This window comes from Typopeltis vanoorti, chromosome 12, assembly GCF_054136105.1.
Source record: "Typopeltis vanoorti isolate ZY-2024b chromosome 12, IOZ_Tvanoo_1.0, whole genome shotgun sequence".
NCBI lineage: Eukaryota > Metazoa > Arthropoda > Arachnida > Uropygi > Thelyphonidae > Typopeltis > Typopeltis vanoorti.
In genome coordinates, this window is record NC_143560.1 from 76,367,532 (window position 1) to 76,389,809 (window position 22,278).

At 36.8% G+C, this 22,278-nt stretch overlaps 1 protein-coding gene across 1 annotated transcript in view; it reads right to left on the minus strand.

Annotated features, from left to right (window-relative positions):
• Positions 1-16,667: 16,667 nt before the first annotated feature.
• The window catches only part of LOC150100901 (F-box/LRR-repeat protein 8-like), a 50,234-nt gene continuing 44,623 nt past the window's right edge, over positions 16,668-22,278 (minus strand). Inside the window, exon 3 of the mRNA XM_090401931.1 lies at positions 16,668-17,894. Coding sequence (XP_090258057.1) covers positions 16,668-17,894 — 1,227 coding nt within the window. The remainder of the gene's footprint in view (positions 17,895-22,278) is intronic.

Sequence of the window (22,278 nt, forward strand, 5' to 3'; positions counted from 1 at the left end):
ATTGTGTTAGGGTTAGGGACCACGAGATGGCGGCACATTTGAGCCGTCTCTCTTCACTGTGTACCGCTTAATTAGTGATAGCCTTGGGCCATCTATCTCTGATTGGTACCAGTGGAGATTGAACTGCCCACTCAGTCTCCAAAAGTTAGATAGGACTAAATGGCCTCGCCTACTCCCCGTATACGGGAATAAAAAGGCGTTAGCTGATTTTATTTTATTTTATTTTTACATAGTCAGGAAATCTTGCTCCAGATACCACACGTGGAACAAGCCGGTTCAGGTGTCCAATAAGCGAAGCGGTGATCTCAGACTTGATGAAATTTATCTCGTACCCGAAGACATTTGCAATATACTCCATATCAGAATTCTAATCATGCAGCCTGTTAGTTGGAGAATGGATACGCTAACTACTTGATGTTATCAAGCAAGTGATTTAGTTCATGCACTTGCGATACGGTGAAATTTATCATGATTGGTTTCTAGGTAGAATGATTGCAGGCAGCATAAAATCAGAGTAAGAAATTATTTTCTTGAGTGACAGCAAAATCTTGGTCTCTCGATAAAACACCAGTTTCATCATCAGTAATTCTAACATGGATAAATTAACTAGCCATGTGTCTGTGGGCACCTGAAGTGAAGATTTATTATTTTTGTACAAGATTTTTAAAAGTTTTGACAGAGTTTCTGATTGAATTTAACAAATGTTCTGCCAGATTCTTTAAACAGATGAATGACGATGTCGTAGTATCATACTCTGCATCTTGCAACGCTTTCAATTCCATTCTTTCTTCGTTTAACAGATCGTTTCTTTGTCAAATAGACAAATGATGGGCGTGACAAATGCTTCCCAGATTGCTGACTTACAGAAATGAAATATTTGGAAACAGGGATTTTGTTAATTTTACTTGTAGTAAATGTAGGACAACAAGTGTCAATCATATATATAAATGAAAAAGTTTTTGGTATTTTTTTCCAAACAGAACTGTCCTATATGTATTTAATATCCCGATCTCTTAATGGTTATTAGAAACTCTTCCTTGGTTCGCAGCTGGATTCAGACAAACTGCAGAATAAGTTTAGTTCATTATTTAAAGAGATCCAATCGAATGATTTATTTTTATTCTATACCACGAAGAAAACAGTTAGAACGCTATTGCACTGTATCTTGACATCATACGTAATTCGATCGACAGTTGAAATCTAGTATACTACTGTTCTAATTTCGCTCCCCAGATGGCGCCACATCAATGATACAGGAAACAGCTTTGGATTGGGAAGTGGGGAATTGTTTTGTGTACTTCTTTCCTCCTTTCATTAAATAAAGTCTTAGTGCCATGAGTCGGTATGTAATGATGACTGGGAAAAAGCTAAGGATTAAGTGGTTGTTTAACTGATTTATTTAAATATACAAAACCTACTAAATACGAGGGGAGTGTATTATCTCAGTAAGCTGCGTGTGTTATCTGGTGAGCCTGCATGATTTGCAGGAAGAAAAAGTCAAGATTAAGGAAGACAAAACAGTACCATCCTCAATATGAAACCGACTAACTCATATTTAGTTGAAAAACATTATAAATGCTCCTCTGACATTTAACTACAGCTAAATGTCACCTGATGTGACATTCTCAGACCATAAAAATTGCATTTTCTTTCTTTGTTTATACCACATAGACACGGACAGCAGAACCATCAACTTTGGAAGGCCGCAACAACCGGTATACTGTCGCCATCTGATGGAAAGAACATGAAATTACCGTTTAAGATAAAGCTTTCATTTCTATATCCTGCAATGCTCATAACATGACGATGTCAAATAAAAATGGTTTCAAAGACTCTTCGGTTTGCCCTAGTAGTTTATTTTTCTGAGTATCGTAAAAATTTAAACCGCAGCTTTGGAGTTTAAGCACCTCTGATTTACAGTATCTCTACTCGTTGGCAATTCAAATGTGGATTAATATATATTTTAGTTTCATAACTAGCGCAATAAAGTTGGTGCAAATTTGGTTCGTTTTTATTTGTATATGTGCTCGAAGAATTACTTCATATCATGAGTTAACGTTCCTTCTATAGCATTTCTTAGAACCCCTAAGAATGCTTGACATGCATTTACATGTCTTGCGGCGAAAATGGGGCACGACCGAATCGAGCAGTATGCATACCAAATCAACTTTAAGATTCTCCCAGAAAAACACTCCTTAAACATGGCATGAAAAATTCACATAAACTAAGCATGTATGCAACAGGATAAAGCGGAGGCATCTAGAATTGGTAATGAAACTTTATATGACTGTATTTCCTGGGCTTTTCTATGAAGTGTAAAGAAATTAACAAAAGGAGCTAGCCTAAAAAGAAAGAGAGCTTACTAGAAAATTCCTTCTTCAGTTATTAAACATCGTGTCATATTTGCATACCAGTCAAAGTCGAGATATGTATTATACAAAAATCAAGCAGGCCACTGGAAAACATGTCAGGCCATCCTAAAGAGAAATGAATTTCGTGCTCTTTCGTGCATATTTAAAAAAAAAAAAAAAAGATATTTTTAAAGATGTTTTTAGATCAGTTTGTTTTACGGTAGGAAAAACGAATCCCGAAATGATTTAGCATCTCAGCAAGACTGAGTAGTGCACTTCCTTGCCCGAAGACTGGAGAAAGAATGAATTGGAACTGAATAGTTCAAACCGTCCACCATCTCATCCAGCTTTTTAACATTTGACTTAGTTCTTGTAATTCTACCGCTACTCTCCAAATTCTTACGATTTGAAGCGTTGCATATGTAGAGTCTACAGACATGGCATACTGTTCAATGCTCAATAGGAATTGGAACATCTTTGCCAGTGTTTGCAGGCTGAGCCATGACTGGCCTATCTTGAAAACATGTAGCAAAAAAATAATAAAATAAAATAAAATTTCCTTTCTGACAGGTAGTGAGTTTTACTGATTAATCCCCCCCCCCCCTTCTCTTCAGGAGTTCCAAATTAAGCAGTGTTATAACCACTTGCATCTGGCATGGTAGCTCCGTTGATCCCGATCGTCATCCCACAATCTACAGAGACCGAGTATTCTCTTCTACTATAAGAATTTAAATAAAAGACTCGGAAGTAGATTATACGAGTATACACACGGATGATCAAAATTAAAGTATCCCAGTTTAAGACCTCGGGGAGTGCCACCTAGTGATCCAAAGGATGCAAAATGTTGCATGAATACATTGTGTGTCATGCAGAAGCGATATCGGAGAAAAAAAGTAGTTCCAAAATTCACCACCGAGGGGCGCTGTATGATGTACCAAATGTAGATGTAATAATTTTTCTCTGTGTGTGTAAGAGGGAGAAAAGCGATACAATCATAAAATAAAAGAGACACGTTTTATACACTTCCATTATGCATTCACAGGCTGTACTGTTCAATGTGCTGCCCTTCCCAGTAAGTCACAAGCAGCATCCTTTGCACAGTGTGTTCAACGGCAGAACGCAGCTGGTCGGGATTGTGATGTTGCGCACATGCTGCGTTATGCTATTTTTCAGCGCTGGCAAGTTATCAAGATGATTCCGATAAACCCTGTCTTTGAGAAATCCCCAGAGCCAGAAGTCAAAGGAAATCAGATCAGTTGAACGAGACAAGGTCATGCAGTGTGAAACGCACGGCTGATCACGCTGGCTTCCTGAAATGTTCTCGAAGAATCTCCTGTACAGATCGACCGATGTGTGGAAGGACCCCATCCTGCATCAAAAATGACTGAAACCATGCATGAATCCAGGCGCTGCTGTAGCTGTGACACAACAAAACTGTTTATCATATCACGATACCTCTCGGCAGTAACTGAGAAGGTCACATGACGCAAAGGACGATTATCCTCAAAGTAGAACGGTCCAATGATAAACGAAGCTGTAAACCAGCACCAGACTGTAACTTTGGGTAGATGCAACGGAACTTGTCGGATTGCATGCGGTTTTGCTTAGTGAATATCCGGCAAGTGTGGATATTTACAGCTCCGTTCAGGTGAAAGTGAGCTTCATCTCGCCACAAAATCATCCACGACCACCCAGAGTTCAACTCCACTCGAGAAGAAATAAGAAATGTTAAAGCAAATATCGGTCGACTTTCAAATTTCTGGAGGCGCAACTCCTGTATCAGGGTTATCTTGAATGGGTAGAAATGCATATCACATCTTTGTAGAATTTTCCAGACAGTTGTAAGGCACATCCATGTGTCTTGATATAGCACATGAACTGCAGGAACAACCCTGTTATTCACGGCATGCTCCAGAGCAGTGGCAACTTCACTTGTGAACTGGCGACCACTGCCAGGTCTGACTTCCAACGATTCCATTTCTTCAAAACGACTAATCCCCTCGTAGCAGAGCATATGGAGATATGGATCTCGTCGGCATTTGTTCAGGCGACGAAATTCCTGGAGCGCATTGCAACTGTTTACGTAGCACAGCTTCACAAGTAGAGCACGTTGGGGCAAGGTTAGTGTCATCACTGTGGACGGTATTAACAACCAGTACGAAGGGAAAAATCCCGTGTCCCTTTTTTAAACGCTCCTAGCACCTGCCGATATGCGTGATATATAAACACCATGCATTTGGTGTTTACATATCAAATTCGGTGTTTACAAATCCCCTAGCGGCTAATTCTGAAACTACTTTTTTTTTTTATTTCAGATATCGCTTCCGTGTGACAGACAATGTATTCCTGCAATATTTCGCAGCAATTTTGATCTTGTATACATACCTAATTCGCTTCTTCACTTAAAGATATGTACGGTTGGAAAGAAGTCAACGGACACCCCTCCTGAGCAAGGTACATCGTGCCATGTAACGAGTCACGTGTTTGTAGCCAGTATAAATTAGAGAAATAGGATGCTCCCGAATCAGTGGAACGGTGTCCGGGTCAAATGGCTGCCAGGAGGGAACTGACGAAGCTTAAAAAAGGCGTTGTGATACGATTCATGTGGCAGGGTTATCTTTTCGGCAAATTGCTGAAAAGGCCCTTCCAGTGCAACAGTTAGTGATACTATACTGAGATGGAAGAGCACGGAGTTAACTGCAGGTGCTACCGCACTTGGCATGCGAACATGACCGTAGGTTGCTACGAAGGATAATAAGTAAAAATCAACGTTCATCTGCCGACACGTTGAATGCGCAGTTCCAGGCATAACGCGAATCTGCACAAAAACATTCAGAAACAAGGCTGACAACATGGATTTCCATGTAAGACCGCAATATGCAAGCCCCACATTTCCCGAACCAATATACAGTGTCGTCTTCAGTGATGCAAAGAGCGTCTACAGTGGAACGTGGAAGCTTGGAAAGGTGTATTAAACCCGGAGCAGATGGATGGGTGTGGCGGATGCCCGGTGAAAGTCTTTTACCAGAGTGCGTAACCCTAGCTATGAAATTCTGAGGCGGCGGTATGATGGAAGTCCTGTATTTTCTGGTTTGGCCTCGGACCTCTGTCTGTGGTGTAACGAACATTAAATTCCGAGAGGTCTGAACATTAAGGACAATGCAATGCTTTTTACTTTGTGGCGTTTCTGCGGAACTGACCATTGTCTCATTCAGCAAGACAATGCACCAGGTCATAAAGCTAATGCTGAAATTGCGTGATTTGTAGACATGAACGTTACCACACTTGAGATCAGGGCTCTGCAGAGGCCAGTCAACCCTATTGAACATCTGTGGAATGAACTGGAGCGTTAGGTTAGGTCAAGGGGCGTCCGTCCCACAACCTCATTACATGCCTACAGGAAGAATGGTCCAAAATTCCGCATGATCGCTATCGTACGCTTGCGAAAAGTACACCCCGTAGGATTGCTGCAGTCATCGCAGCGAAAGATGGTCCTACATTTTATTAAGGTGGGCACCATGGCTGTATATAAACAGTCCGTATATAAAATGTATATAAACAGTCCGTAAATTTCTTTAAGTGAAGAAATGAATGAGGTACATTTCTTACTGCTACGATTTTTTATGGAGTGAATGAAAATAGCAACAAAATAAAAAAAAAATTCTAATAGGTTTACGAGAGCCTTTGTAGCTCAGTCGATTTTGACGATTCCTTTTGGTTGGAAAAACATGGGTTCAAATTGTCTAAAACGTGAAGGAAGAAGATTTATCAAAGCTTTTCGCGTGAAGGTGGTCTCTCTCTCCGCTCCCCCCCCCCCCAGGAAAGTCGGGATTTTCTTATCACTAAACAGCCAAGCCAGCCAGAAGACGCAAATATACAGATATTGGACACTACGGAAATATGGATTAACCACTCTTTTTCCGTCGGATGTGGTTTCGAAACTAACGTGGTATGGTGTAGATCTACGCGTAGGTGTAAAATAGAAAAAATAATATTAATAATATTTTTTTCTTTTACCAGGAATTGAATTAAAAAAAATCACTTTAAACATTGTCTTTAAAATGTGTATTATGCAGGTATAAACAATCACAACCAACCATCATCCTGTAACCAATACTACAGATAACGGTATTAATGGTTAAGAGAATTGGGAGTAACCGCATAACAATTATCGACTAGGAATGGCGACATCGATAAAGCCAGATATGAAGCCCACACTGTTCTGAAACTATACGACATTCTATCACTAATAAGCCATTTGTAGGAGGAAGGCCTCTTTGACGAGTCCTGCAAATGATCTATAGTGGTGAGGTCTGCGCTGAGTGGGAGACCTCAAGGAAGATAGAAAGTTTGGCATTATGCGCCAAAAATAGTGATGACTACAAATGCTTGGTTGACATGAACTATTACTATTGTAAATGCATCATGGAATGAGAACTATTGATGAAATCTATAATAGTTTTTCAACCTTTTCTCAAAACTTTATGCTTTTATTAAATCCACTCTATGATAAGTGATTGGCTAACTCATTTTTTAGAGGGGAGAGGAGAGCTGTACAGAACTATACAGAACTATATAAAGATGAAAAAAAAATTCGATGAATATATATATATATATTCATCGAATTGTATATATTCATCGAATATATATATATATATTCGATGCCTTTAATACAAAACATCATACTTCTCCTCTAGGAGATGTGTTTTGGCATTAAAGGTAAATATTAAGATTAGTGATCAGAGCTTATTCTACTTTTACCATGAGTTGCCTTGGTCTTGCACTACCTGTAGGATCAGCTAGACTTGCAACACTTGCAGGCGCAAACTTGACTTGTTTGTCTGTTTGCTTACTTGGGAAATGGAGAAAAACCAGGTTTAAAATTGCTTGGTATCTTTAACACACACACACACACACACACACACATATATATATTAAACTAATAGCCGTATACAGCAATCCCTCGATTAATGTGTTTTCGATTAGTGCATCATTTTTTTTTTCGATACCCAAATTCGATTAGTGCGCCTATATACATCTTAAAAATAAATGTTACAGATTTTAAAAATTTTCGATCTATACATTTTTTATGGCTAACTATTTTAAAAAATCACTCACCAGGATGAAATAATTTATTTGTCGATTTGAAACATTTTACAAAGTTATTTTTTAATGGCATACTACACTATTTCCATGTACGCTATATTCCAAATTTATCGCCAAAATTTATGTCGTCTACTTTATATAGTATATCTCGTGCAATTTTTCCTTATTTTTTTTATGTTAAATTATTTTCCTAACCTTCAATCATGAGTAAAAGAATTAGTGAGCAAGCAATAGAAGTGTGAAAATGGTTCGAAAAGTAATCTCATTGGAAGAAAAACTTGAAATAATTAAAAAATTAAATGAAACAGTTTATTATGTATATTTTATAAAATTCTGTATATTCCATAAAATATTCTTATATTCACACAAAAATGGGTAAATCAACTGCTGAATACAAAGAGAAAGGTAAGGCAGCTTCAAGTTCATGATGCATGCACTCGAAATCAAAGTATTATAATGATTGAATTAGAGAGACTTCTTTTTACATGGATGGAAGATTCTAATAAAAAACGGATCCCGCTAAACACTGGCCTTATTAAATCAAAAGCATTGTCTCTTTGTAACCTGGAAAGAAAAGGCTATGAATGATGGAAAAGAAGAAGAATTCCACGTTAGTGCTGGGTGATTTGAGCGTTTCAAAAAGAGAAATAGCCTACATAATGTTCTAATCACAGGCAAAGCTGCAAGTGCAGATAAGTAGCTGCAAGTGCAATTTTCTTCAAAATCCACAGATTTTGAAGAAAATTGTGTAAGAAGGGAACTACTGTGATCAACAAATATTTAATGTCGATGAAACCGGCCTTTTTTTGGAAGCGAATGCCGTCCAAGACTTTTCTAGCCAAATCAGAGAAATCTCAGCCTGATTATAAAGTCGCAAAATCGAATGAAATTACCGCTAGCAAAGCAATATGCGAGCCGTTTGGAAGCACATTCTTCCACATTATGCAAATGATTTTAGAGGCTTTTCGAATGAATCTAAGTTAATGAATCTCATTCTGAGAAGTTGAGTGATTCCGACCTGCTAAATGTAGATGCACAGCGGGAAGATCCTCAACATAAAGAAAATTTAATCACTGACAAGCCCAAAGAGGTTTCACAGAAACAATTTGAAAATAGTTTTCGTACAATCGAAGTTTTTAAGCAGCAATGCTTAGAGACTGACCCAGGTGAAGAGAGAACCAGTAAAATTGGCAGAAGAGGCAATAGGGCCATACCGTCAGTTGTATGAAAAAAAGAAAACAGAATGTCCGCAAACTACATTAGCTCAATTCTTTGTTAAGAAGCAGAATAATAAATTTATATTCTGAACATGTTTTATTGTCTTTCAGCTTCATAGTTTTCCTGCAGAATGTTCTAATCACAGGCGAAGCTGCAAGTGCAGATAAGGAGATATCCAGAGATTTTGAAGACAATTGTGTAAGAAGGGGACTACTATGATCAACAAATATTTAATGTCGATCACCATCATGGAAATTGCTACTTCAAACCATAAACCTTAAAACTGTATCAATTGAATCTAATAATATCAGAATGGAAGATTGATTTATAATTTCTAATGTTCAGACCGTAGTATTTTCTACTTGCTTTCTATTTTTTTTTTTAACATTTCAGTGTTTTTTACAGTTTCAATCTGTGGTTAATATTCAAATGATTTTTGAACAACAAATAATTTTTGTGTTAAAAAAATATATCTTTTTTATATTATTTTTGTTAGTTTTCTTTACTGTCCAGAAATGAATCATTCATCACTGAGTAAGAAGAAATTTTTCATTAATTAATTACTAACGTAAAAAATAAAAATAAAAAATAAAAATTTATCCTTTTTGAATGCCAGACGTGTCAAATGTTTAACTATTAAAAACAGAAAAACACTAAAATACAGTATACTGTCAATACTTGGAAAATCAATCTAACCTAATAGAATGAATGAGACGGAATTTGTAAGGCAAATGCTTTCCCATTCCTATTCTACAGTAGCAGGCTCCATTAAGAAAACCGCCAGGACAGTTTCCCTAGAGGGATCAGTTACTCGCGATTGCAGATCTCATGGTCTGATGTATACTTATTCATTCCATACAAACACAGTAGGGAAAAACTCAAAGAATCCTATCATACTGCTCTACTGCTTGCCAATCCATTACTTATATAGCTTCCACCATCAACAGGGAAACGGATACAGACAAGCGTTATCAGCGGTTGGAGATAACAAACCAAAAGGGCACATTATCTCTGTATGCAATGTTCGCTTCTGACTACGATACCATCTGCTGACCACAGAATTCCGATTGATACATTCGTCTGTTACTGCCTCTTATAAATGTTTTATCTTTCAGATCGTAACATGATTAGCGAGTTATATCCTTCTGGCTGACTGATTTTTGCTGATGATGACGACTTGCCTAATTTTTGAAAGGCTCTAAGATTCCAAACTATTCGTCACAGGTTATTAATGTTAGCGGCTATTGTCACATGCTTTGCCTGCTAAACGTATACTGACAGTCCAAATCACAAATCGTTTATACGAGTACACAATCTGGGAGAAAAAAAAAAAGAGTGGGCTAAGGATTAGATAAACCAAGAGTTCTGTTATCAGGGTTTTTATACCACAAGGGGTTACACTGGCAATAAAATAGTCGAATACGTAATACACTTATGCCACTAAGTGTATTACGTACAACAAGAATTATAAAATAAAATGTTTATACAGTGGGATTCGATTTTAGAATCTGTCGATAGCAAAAAAAACTATATGACTCAGCAGCAGTTACTGAAAAACAAATGAAAACAAGCGGCATTCAAAGCAGAGTGATAAGGGATTCCCACAGTTACTCAAAACAACGTTGATGTGCAAGGCTAGCCTCCATAAGTGGTGCATGTGGGATTTTTGTTCAAGTTCATGCGGATCTGATTTCTCCAAGGGATTAAACATATCTGAAATTTAACTCCCACATTGTTTCAAAACCGAATAAGAAACTCAAAGATCGGAATCAAAGAGTTTCATGCCGAATAATGTGGGATTTAATATCCCCTTAATTTAAATAATGTTACATCGCCGAAGTGAAGCCCTATCGGCTCTTTATATTTAAGTAATTTGAAATTTAACTTTCTGTACTATTTACGAAATACTTAAAAGAACTCGATCCAATCAATCGAAACCAACAAATAAAAAATCGGCGTCATTCTGATTTACTGTGTATAACTTCATATACCGTTCTGAAAGACTTGGGAGCAAATTTTTAAGCACTGAATATGCCACTGCTTCGTGGCTAAGTTGGTAATGATAAGTACAGCCGAAAGGGACGCCTCCGTTTAAAAAAAAATTCACATTTGACGTCCGTAGACGTCACTGCCGTACCTCACATGGTTTTGACAACGATCTCTTCGGCTAGAATAAGTGGTAGGGTCGCAGATTCCCTTTCCACACAAAGTTTGTAGGACACTCCCAAACAACCATGCCCATGGCGGGATTCGAACCCACGGCTTCCTGGCTGGAAAGCGGATACGCTAATCACTCGGCCAACCAGGACGGCGACGCCTCCGTAGCTCAGTCAATATCGACGGTTGGAAAGACTCGAGTTCGAATCCCGTCTACGACGAGAATAACTTTTATAGCACTTTTCAGCTGAAGGTGAGTTAGCCGGTCTCATGTTGGGGGAGAAAAGATTTATCATCCCAGAAACTTCGGTTTGTCATCTCGCAAAATAAACAAGCCAGAAGAGCATACGCAGTTAACAGACATAATACCCTCACCTCACAGCCTCATTCACTTCAGTTCTAATTCTAAATAATAACAGCAGTGAAAAGAACACCAAGCGTACTTTGGCTGTTAAGACGGTATCTGAATGCAAGACAATTAGAGCTTTTCAAATGAAAGTGGGTTGACAGTTTCTCTTTCAAAAAAAGCCAACAAAAACAGATTTTACAACCTGTCGAAAATTAGACGAAGGATATAATCACCTGACAGACATAATGCACTCGTTTTATGGTCTGGAAAGCTGAAGATCAGCGGCAGCAGTAACCACTTGGAAAGATACACAAAATATTAGAGATAGACAGATAAATTAATAATGAATAAGAACGACGAGAAGGCAAAAGTTAGCGATAACTTTTTTTTTTTTTTTGGAAACCGGCTTTTATCCTGAGTTACTATCGGTATTTGGGTTCATTAGTAAGCCTGGAAATCGTTGATACCCAAGCACTGGTGAAGGATGAACATCTGTTAGAATGAATTTATTATTATTATTATATCTTTCTACTTGACTGCTGCAGCTAAAAATACGGCAGGACAGCTGCTACCATCTCGTGCTCCTGAAAAAATACAGGTCAAAAATCCTATGTGCCTGCGACAAGGAGGCTACATAGATCGGACATTAACGACGATGTCTTTTGGTTTGAAAGACCTGAATTTGAATCCATCTAGGAGGAAAATACCTTTCTAATGGCTTTTCAATTAATAGTGAGTTAGGTAGTCTTATAGGATTAGCCTCCCGCTAAACAGGCAAAGGCCAGAACACATGTAATTAAGACAATAAAACCCTTGCCTTGTGCTTCGGCGTATTTCAAACCCAAAACCAAACGATTCCAAGCTCGCACTAAAGCTGACTTACTTGGAAAAAAAAAAAAAAGAGAGGGGGGGGTTATGGTTGGTGACTAGAAATCAAACTTATAACAATATCTGTTCAGCAGATCTAGCGTTATGGAAAGTTCTACAACTACACGGGAAAGTTCATATTCCGCGTTCGAATGATGTGTTATTTCTGAAAATTTTTACATATGGAATTGAGTCAGTAAGGTCTTAGAATTAGATATCTAAACAATGAATGAAAAGCTTACGGTACGATGCCAATACTTATCAGGAGGCGGTTGAATGAAAGTTGGTGTCGCCATAATCCTAAAGAAGAGTGAGGACCGATCCATCAACAAGAAAACGAAACGCACGATTAAATAGACACAAAGCCAAATAAAATATTTAAGTGCAAAAGACACCAATTCATATTCAGATATCAACCTCCAACCAAAGACGAATGACTGACAGTTGACCTATAACAGGTGAAAGCGCATGCACAAATACACACAAAGCAACAAAAAAAAAAAAAAAAAAAAAAAGATCGATGTATATACTATACGTGTGGATGTATATATACACGCACACACAATGAAGTTACCGTTCTATTAGAGGATGCGATGAATGTCCAAAATCTTCAGATTTTCTCCACCACAACAGTACCACCTGGAAAGAGGTATTACTGATATCACTTCCTGAAAAGTTTAGGATCTAACCGGGGTATAATTAAGTCAACAATAAGCGATTAGACTGAATGTTAATCACCACCCTTTTCCAGGATTTAAACAGAATGACATCACGCCCACCACGTTCAGCAAGCAGCGAGAAGCAAACCCACGATTTCGCCTAACGTTTAATAACAGGGCGGCCACTTTTGATCGCCTCGGGATTTCACAAGATATAGCCCTCAGTCACGTTGGAGTCGCAGCCACAGAATTTTACGACGACGGTGGTGTTGATATGGCCTCGGGAGTGACTCCGAGCATATTTTGACGTAACCAAAGATCCTATCTGTCTTTATTGTTAGAACTCCGTTAACTAGTTATTAAACTGGCGTGAAAGCCATAAAGAAAACATTGCCCGTGAGCGATTGTAGATGGCGCTGCTGTGCAAGAGGATTAATGCGACACATTCATTTCTCACGACACTGAAATAAATGGATCTTTAGATTTTTCATTTTTAGAAACTGCCGCATTTAATGTATTTAACATTTTTACTGAGTACAAAAAAGGAAACGACAATGAAAGAGGACGAAAGAAAAACAAAACAGAAATGAAGAGAAATATCGGAAACGATAGAAAGGAAGGCGAAGAGGAACAGAAAAATATTAAAAAGAAAGAAAGGAAATTATACATCAGATAGTTGAATATTTGGCGCATACTAGTCCTACTTCACAAAGGTCACCTTTAGGTTAAGACAGAACTATGCACTTTAAGGTGTTTTTCGTCCCAATCTTAAAAGAGTAAAATTGGGACGAAATTTACATTTTGTGATTTTTCTCATCTCGAAAATATCCATTTATTAACTGCAAGTCTGTGGTTAACAAAACAGCTAGAGAATAAAGTATATTAGTTTAATTCATTAAAAACGATTATATCAAAAACTTCCTACGCTCAGTATTTTTAAACTGATTTCTATAAAAATTCTTTAACGTGATATAACTATGTTTCGTTTAACTACATCAATTACTTTCGGTTAACTGGAAATTAATTATAAAGTCCAAATATGTATCAGATACGTGTTATATTTGTGCCTCCATCTAGTGGGAAGACTTCAAATTATGCGAATATCCATACTTTCATTGAAATACAGTACTGTGTTATCATTACAGAAAAAGATGTAACGCATCTTCTCTCTCTCTCTCTCTCTCTGATGATCTGCTTTAATTTTGCGACTTTGGAGGATAATTTATTTTCAATAACTCCTCCATATCTCCAATAACCTCATTAGTGAGGCTAATGAGGTTAGCCTCACATGTACAAAGCAGGTAACAGTGATAATTGTATGAAGACAGTTCACGCTTCTCAAAAGATGGGCTTGAAATGGAAAAAAAAAAATAATAACTATGTAAAAGATCCACTCACCAAGAATACCGTTGGTAGCGTTACTACGAAACTAAAGCATGAAATCATATAAATGAAACCTTGTTTAAATATTAAATATTTATTTTTAAAGAATATGCCATTTTTACGGCTTATTTCCGAAATCATTGAACATATTTATGAATAATCAAGCAGGTTAAACTAGTATTTTATTATTAATTTAAACTGAATGGCAATTCTACAACTTTCGCTGTCTTTTTGACTGACAGCATAATCAGGAAGATATTGAATACAAAAAAAAAAAAAAAAAAAGATCGCAAACGTTTCCTACAGCCATTATTTTAATAAATTTTAAAGACAGTCCTCGTAGTTGAATTAATTAAAAAAAAAAAGGAAAATGTATTTTCTTGTTATCATTTGATGGAAGGGGAAATCTTAATATTTTTCTAGCATTTTATTTTGTGTGTGTGTGTGTGTGTGTGTGTGTGTGTGTGTGTGTGTGTGTGTGTGTGTGTGTGTATATATATATATATATTATAACGATCTGTATAACCTTCGAGTAGCCTGATTTTTGGAAAATTCATGTAACGTTTGAGCAGTACAGTGTAGAGACGAGAAATATCAGACAAGAAAGAATAAGTTATATATATATGCATCCAAGTTTCTCTCTATTCCTTTTTAAGAAAAAATCGATTCTCCAAAACTCTATAATAAATAATAAATTCTCTGATGCCTTTAACAGGAAGCAAACAGAGCTTTTTTAAAATTTAAGTTGCAAAATCTATATATTCTAAACAATTTGCATATATGAATTGGTAAGAATTAACGTCTTGTATATTTTATTTTGACAAATGTATTACAATCACAATGAGAAATATTATCTAAATGAAATAATAAAACGGAATAAAAATTTTCATCAAGGTATTAAACTTTCTCCTACTGTGAACAACTTACACATTCTTCTTTTTGCCGATAACCAAATAATAATTACAAATTCTGAAGATAATTTACAGAAAGATATTTTAAATTTAAATGAGATAGCTAAAGATTATGGAATGATAATATCAACAGAAAAATCAAAAATGATGGCCTTTAAAGGACAAGATCCAGCAAGAACTAAAATAGCAATAGATAACAAGATCTTAGAACAGGTGAATTCATTTAACTACCTAGGATGTACGATCACATATGAAAATGAAAAAGATATAAACGTAAAAATTGCAAAATATTTAAAAATAACAGGTGTAATTAACTCTATATTTAAACCAAACCTAGTTCAAAAACAAACCAGACTAAAAGTATACAATACGTTAGCCCTACCAGTCCTAATGTATGGAAGTGAAATCTGGACAATAAAACAAAAAGACAAGGATTAACAGCAGTAGAAATGAAGTTTATGAGAAAAACTACAATGTATACTCTATTCGATCACAAAAGAAATGAAGAAATCATGAAAGAATTAAACCAGGAATCAGTAAAAGAAAAAAATTAAAAAATATAAACATAAATGGATGGAACATGTTGAAAGAATGAAACTAGAAAGATTACCAAAACAAGCCTTAAATTACAAATCATTAGGAAAAAGAAAACCAGGACGTCCTCTTAGGAGATTCAACGATGACTTATAAGGCCGGAATAGGCCACTCTAGGCCTAAATTCTTGACCAGCATGATGATAATGATGAATTATCATCATGCTTGTTAGAAATATTATTTCAGTTAAATATATAACAGTGGCAGTACTACGAATTTTGGGCTCACCCAAAAACTTTTTGGAGCATATTGGAACTTCAGATTCTCCGAAGTCTAGTTGGTTTCGATGGAGCCCTTTAGCTGGAAAGACCTGGGTTCTAATCTCGTCTAAGAAGCGAGGAACCTTTATCAGTGATTTTCAATCAAAGGTGAGTTAGCCAGTCTCATACAGATGTGGTGTCCTCCCAGAAAGGAGGTTTTCGTCCTTCAAAACAGGCAAATCGGTCCCGTGAACACACACACACACACACAGACATAGAATACTAATGTGGACAAGAAAGGCAACGAGAAACGACCTTGTTCTATAATAATAATGCTATGTTACCAACCACTGGTTGAGGGATAAACAGGCACGCACGCGCAAACACACATATTGGGACTTCCTTAGGAACCTTCCCCTATCACGTTTCATGGTATGGGAAAAAAAAAAAAAAAAGCAAACGATTCCGAAGCATTTCCCTGCCCAATACGTCACCAAGATAGTTATTTTTATGTTGAGTACATGGACGGATTGCGGAAACATCTGTACAAATATTAAGGAAGTGTGCTTCTCAACAAAACATCCTGGACGATTAGTAAATATACGCAGAACTAGGGCAGGAGAGTGGTAATGACACAACAGGTCGACGTTATGACGTTCACAAAATTACGTCGGGGGTGGGGGGGAGTTGTCGTAAGATGCATATCCCTTAATACATATAGATTTCTTACTGCTTATTCAACAGCGCTATCGCATTATATTTTAATGAAAAAGTTTTAATAAAAAATATGTTCTAGTTTATACTCATTCCAGGTAGAAAAATGAAACCATTTATTTATTAAATATTTTATTAAATTTCCTATATTACAATTTTTATCTGTATTCATTGTCAATAATGGACGATGCCAAATCTCGACAATAATTGTAATCAAAGAATTCATCTTCGACCCAAGCCATCTGATATGATTTTAAGGTATAGGACCCTTTTTGTTTCATCAGTGGATGGTCATCCAGTATAGAATCTACGACTTCTTGTCGAAGCAAACAGAATACATGGAGAGATCGCAGATTGTGACACTTCCTAGACAATTCCACTAACGATACCTCCAAATTGTCGCTGTGTGCGGTCTGTAGAATAAACGTCTCCAAAGAATTATGGAAACACTCAGTAGCGTAATCCACTTCCTGAAGAACTATTACCTTCTCCCTCTCCAACCACAAAACATGACAGGGAATTTGTGGTTTCATAATGATTGTAACGACCTTTCTAGGACAAGTGGAATCAAAATGTAAAGTCACTTTTAAATCAGGTATTGCACTGGCTACAGTAGCCCAAGCCAAGGAGGTAAGCTTGTCAGAATCGCTGTCGTGGGTATATTTTTCTAACCGCGAACACTTGATAGACAAATGGCGCAATCTTTTAACTTCGGCTATGGCTAACAGAATGTCTTCTGACATACTACTCATCAAAACCCGAAGATCCTCAAGATTAGTGCATAGCTGTATCAGTTGAAGTATACTTTCGGGATAGATTTCGCATACCAGTGTGTCGTTCTGGATATTTAGATACCGAAGAGTCGGATAGTTAGTAGACAATTTATGGATGAAAGAATCCCATAACAGCATAGGGAACTTGGACAGATCTACATGCATTAGAGTGTTAATGGACTTCATCTCTTTGGGCGTTCGATCGACGAGGTTTTCTATTTCCTGTACAAACTCTTGACCACTGTAGAATAGAGGATTCTTACCTGTGCAGATTATTGTGAAATGCGTAATCCGCCTTTCCAACGACTTGTTAAGTAGTTGGATGAGAGTTATTGCGGTGTGCCTGTTTATTTCGTGGGTCTGATCCACTTCGATGATAATCTTCTGCATGAAAGCGCCATGCTGCTGAACACGCCGCAACCATTTTCTATCTTGAAGAGAGTTTATGTAAAAGTGACAATATTTCCAGTTTCTGGGGAGATGGTAGATATGCAGCCAAGATTTGCAGCTCAAGGCAGCGCAGTACTGGTCCTCCAGACTCAAATAGGAGAAGAATCGAATAACGATATCTTCTGGGAGGGAATCAAATCCATCCGGCCTCCAATAAGTCATCTGAAATATAATCAAGAACTACAATTATTTCGCTTCCTACATTATTGCTTTTACTATCCCCAACCCACTCATGTCCTCCATTACAACTCAGCCAGTCAAATAACGCTATTTCTAAATAATATCAATACACAGAAAGTCGATCCATCTTACATTGTTTTTAGGAACTTTTAGTTGGACGGATATCCAAAGCATGATACATAGCTAATATTTTTTGACATATTCAGCTATAATTGAGATCCGAAATCGAGATCTTTAAGCTATAAAGAAAAATTGGCATAGACATAAAAGGGAATGCTCAGAAAAATGATAAAATTCAGGAAATTGGCGTGGGTTCTAATTTCCAAGGTATGAATGCTGGAAAAAATACTTTGCTCTGTTTTTTTTTTTTTTCTTTTCTTTTTAGAAAGCGAGAATATGTCTTACCATTGCAGCAATTAAAACACATGGATGCTTGGTCTATTTAGATTGTTCTTATTGTAATTCAGCTTTCCTGCGATAAGCGTGTCAGGTAATAAGGACCCGGACGCGGTACGTAGGCTCTATTTAGTAATAAATTCAGGTAAAGGAATCGCATGATAAGTGATTTATTTTAATCAGACAACGAATTGGCATGCGGATTCGAAAGCTCATTATAATTCTGTAAATTTTTCCGAGGTTTCGGTAACAATTTTAAGCACTTTCATGTGAATGAATAAGCATGAAAAAATGTTCCAAATGTATGAAATGTGTCATTTTTGTGTCTTTTATTTCCTCACAAGCACTAATTTCCATGAAGATTATAACGATATCTGTATAACCTTTAAGTAACTAATTTTTGAAAAATTCGTGTGACGTTTGAGCAGTACAGTACAGACGTGAAATATGTTCAGAAGGTTTCCTTATCTTTACAGCAATGTAAAAATACATTTCCCTTAAAGCGATTACTTTTATTTCAGAACATCAACTTGGCTAATAACTGCTAAACTTTACCAATCAGATAAGGTTCACGAGAAAGACCTCCAGCCAAGGGAAAAATAATTTAATAAAGCAAAGTTCTCTAGTAAAGTATACATTTATTTAAAAGACATAGAAAAGAAAACATCCCTTCGTATATTGTTTTGATGCGTATTCATAAGTTCATATATAATATGAAGGGGAAAAAATATTACATTATACCATAATATATATAATAATAAAATTACATGGTATCTTTAACATATATACTGTATATATTACACAATTGCGCGCGTGATATTGCAAATTTGTAAGCCTCTATGCGTCGTTAGCACGCCTTTGATCTTGATAAGCGATATCATTTCCCACTAAACGTTAATGAGTGATACGCCACCTAATTGTATAGGAAAACAACAACCGGTTTGTAGAAATTGGGCGTACTAATGCTTCTCAATAATCCATAGAGGCTCTATGGATTCAGACTGGGAATTTGTTCTAGGCAGTCTAACCCCCACTGCCATTTTCTCTAAGCACATCGCCACTTGCAGTAGTATAGCATGGTGTATTATCTTGTTAATACTCAAATGGATGGCATCCATAAAAAATGACAGCGGAATCACTATAGAATTGTCCAGCTCGTTAACACATCAATATTCCTGGAATCACTACTATGATAAGAGATCCAAATCTAAAAGAAGTATAACTACACCATTATACCATATTTAATAAGGATACATTCTTTGTTAAAGATACCAAGTTATTTTAAATATAAACCTGGTTTTTTACTCTATTTCCCAAGTAAGCAAACAGACAAGTCAGTCAAGTTTGCGCCTGCAAGTGTTGCAAGTCTAGCTGACCCTGCACGTAGTGCAAGTCCATTATTACATGCAAGTCCATCGTAGTGCAAATCCATTAATACATAGCATCATACATCTTCCCCAGGAGATGTGCTTTGCATTAAGGGTAAATATTAAGAATAGTGATCAGAGCTTATTCTACCTTTACCACGAGTTGGGAAGAAAAAACCTACATATCCGGGAGGAAAACCCTACAGTCGTATACGACTTGGAAAAAGACTGTGGACATGTGGATGACATCTTTACTAAAGGAACAATACGTTCCGTTAACATATCATTCATTCATTACCTTCAAACCTGAAAAGAAAACATCATCACCTTTTTAACTTTAACGATCTCGCCATCAGCAACTGCTTAAATTCAAAAATCAAGAAACACTGTCAATACCTCCATCTGACGAAAGAAGCAGACAAATTAATGATGAACGCCATCCACTATTCGGCCAGACTACAGTGCCCCAAAGACTAAGATCCCGACATAGCTTCAAAACTGTTGAACCACCTAAAAACCTTTCAGAGACAAAACTTCAACAATGGCTTGCGCTATACCCAAAGAATAATACTGGTGTTACAACAGCCGAACATCTTCCATGTGGTGTCCACTTGGACTGGAATACTTGGAAAAGCCTCAACAGACTTCGAACAACAGGACGCTGAAACAGAACCTCATCAAATGGGGCTGCCTCACTGGACCAGATAATTGAGTGCGGGACGATCCAGTCCATAGAACACCTTCTTTCTTGTCCCCTTCTTCAATCACCTTGCACCAAAGGGGATCTTATATCCTGCACAGAAAGAGCAGCCGATTGCACAAGATACTGGAGGAACAGCTGACCATATTTATTGTATAAAACTTATGTATAGTGTCTTTTTTCCTCATATTTTACTTATTAGTCCCAGTGTAATTCACATACCAAATTCAAGCTGTTCTCATTTGTAATGTATTCTAATTTGTTGTAAATAATGTTGTACCACTTACTTACTACTGTACCATTTGTGTTTGGATATCAAATAAATAAATACTTCCACATCCTCAACTTTTTGTCCATCTGCGATACCGTTGCATCGCAGATGGGCAGAACAGCCAGGATTCGATGTCCTGGCTGTTCTGCTCACAGCGGTGTCCAATACACTATTAGGTGAGTATATCTAATAAACATGTATAACGCGAAAATAATTTCATATTGTATTTCGACGAGAGGAGCCCTTATAAGGACGTTTTAAATGAATACGATTTGGCTGGTCTCCATATGGAGGTAGTTTAACATGTATATGAGTGTGGTATGTATCCTTGTGTGCACAACCGCAAGCAATAACTATTCGAACCGAAATGCCTACCCTTTCCTACTTACAGCTTGTCTCTATTTATTATTTTCCCCAAAACTTTGAAGGTATTTAAGCCTTATTTTTCTACTAGCAATAACACCAAAGTACGTAGCCCCTCCTTTAGGCTATGTATCTGTACATTTAATCGGATGCTTATGGCAGACTACTCAAATAAACTATCTACCAGTGGCGGCCGGTGAAAATTTTAAGTGGGGGTGCAGTGTGCTGCATATGCAAAATAAAAAATAAAATAAAATAAATAATTTTTTTCCTAATCAGTAACCAATTTATTAATAAATAAATTTACATGTTAAAAAAATGCTTTATTAACAATATTTCACCCTCACCACGAACAAACACCAATAATAAAAGTTTCGTATCTCACAGAAATAACGCGCGCAAGCATACGATACACTGCCCAAACGAGCAGTGGCGGAATCACTTGTAACGTGCAATGAGAAACGCAAACGAATATCGGCGAGTCTAGTTGAAATTGGCCGAATGTGATAATTCCGACACTGCGTTAGATTGCAGTGCATTTGTGTCGTAAACTAAAGCGTTAATGGAACAATTCCAATTATTAACTATTCAATGAATGTCAAAACATAAGCTGTAACCTTTAACATGTATTGCATTTATATAATGTTGTAAGCACTGTTATTATTCATAAACACAAACAAATTTTAATTTTTTCCTTGGGGATGCTGCAGTGCTCATGTACGAGCTGCCACTGCTATCCACTGAGCAGCTAATTAATCTTATCGAAGTACATTAACCATGCAAGGGCCTGTTTAATATACTTATATCAGTGAATTCAATACATTAATTGCATAAACTTGTACCAAACTGCATTAAGGTAGCAAGTGCTAAGTAACTAAATATTCCGTTAGTCTTAATGATCTGTACATAGCAGATCTCAGTGGAGTGGCATCTACTGCTGAGTACAGCATTAGGAATAGCTCATGCTAGGAGAAAGGTTGCTGAACCCTGAGTAAAAGAAACACGCTGGCTATATTTTATTGTTACAAGAGCTGGTTCACGTGACGCATGTCTAAAGCAATGCAACAGTATTTTATTCCCTGTTAGCCTATCCTTTCTTTTTCGCGCATATTTATATACATACATGTATTAAGTTTCAAATTCAATAACACGATTTTCTGTGCACTGAAATGTTAAAGCGCAAATTAGCATTTCAAAATATGTACTACAAATGAAATTACACACATTTGTTAAGTATGCAGCGCGAAAGTCTGTTTGCTATAAATGCTA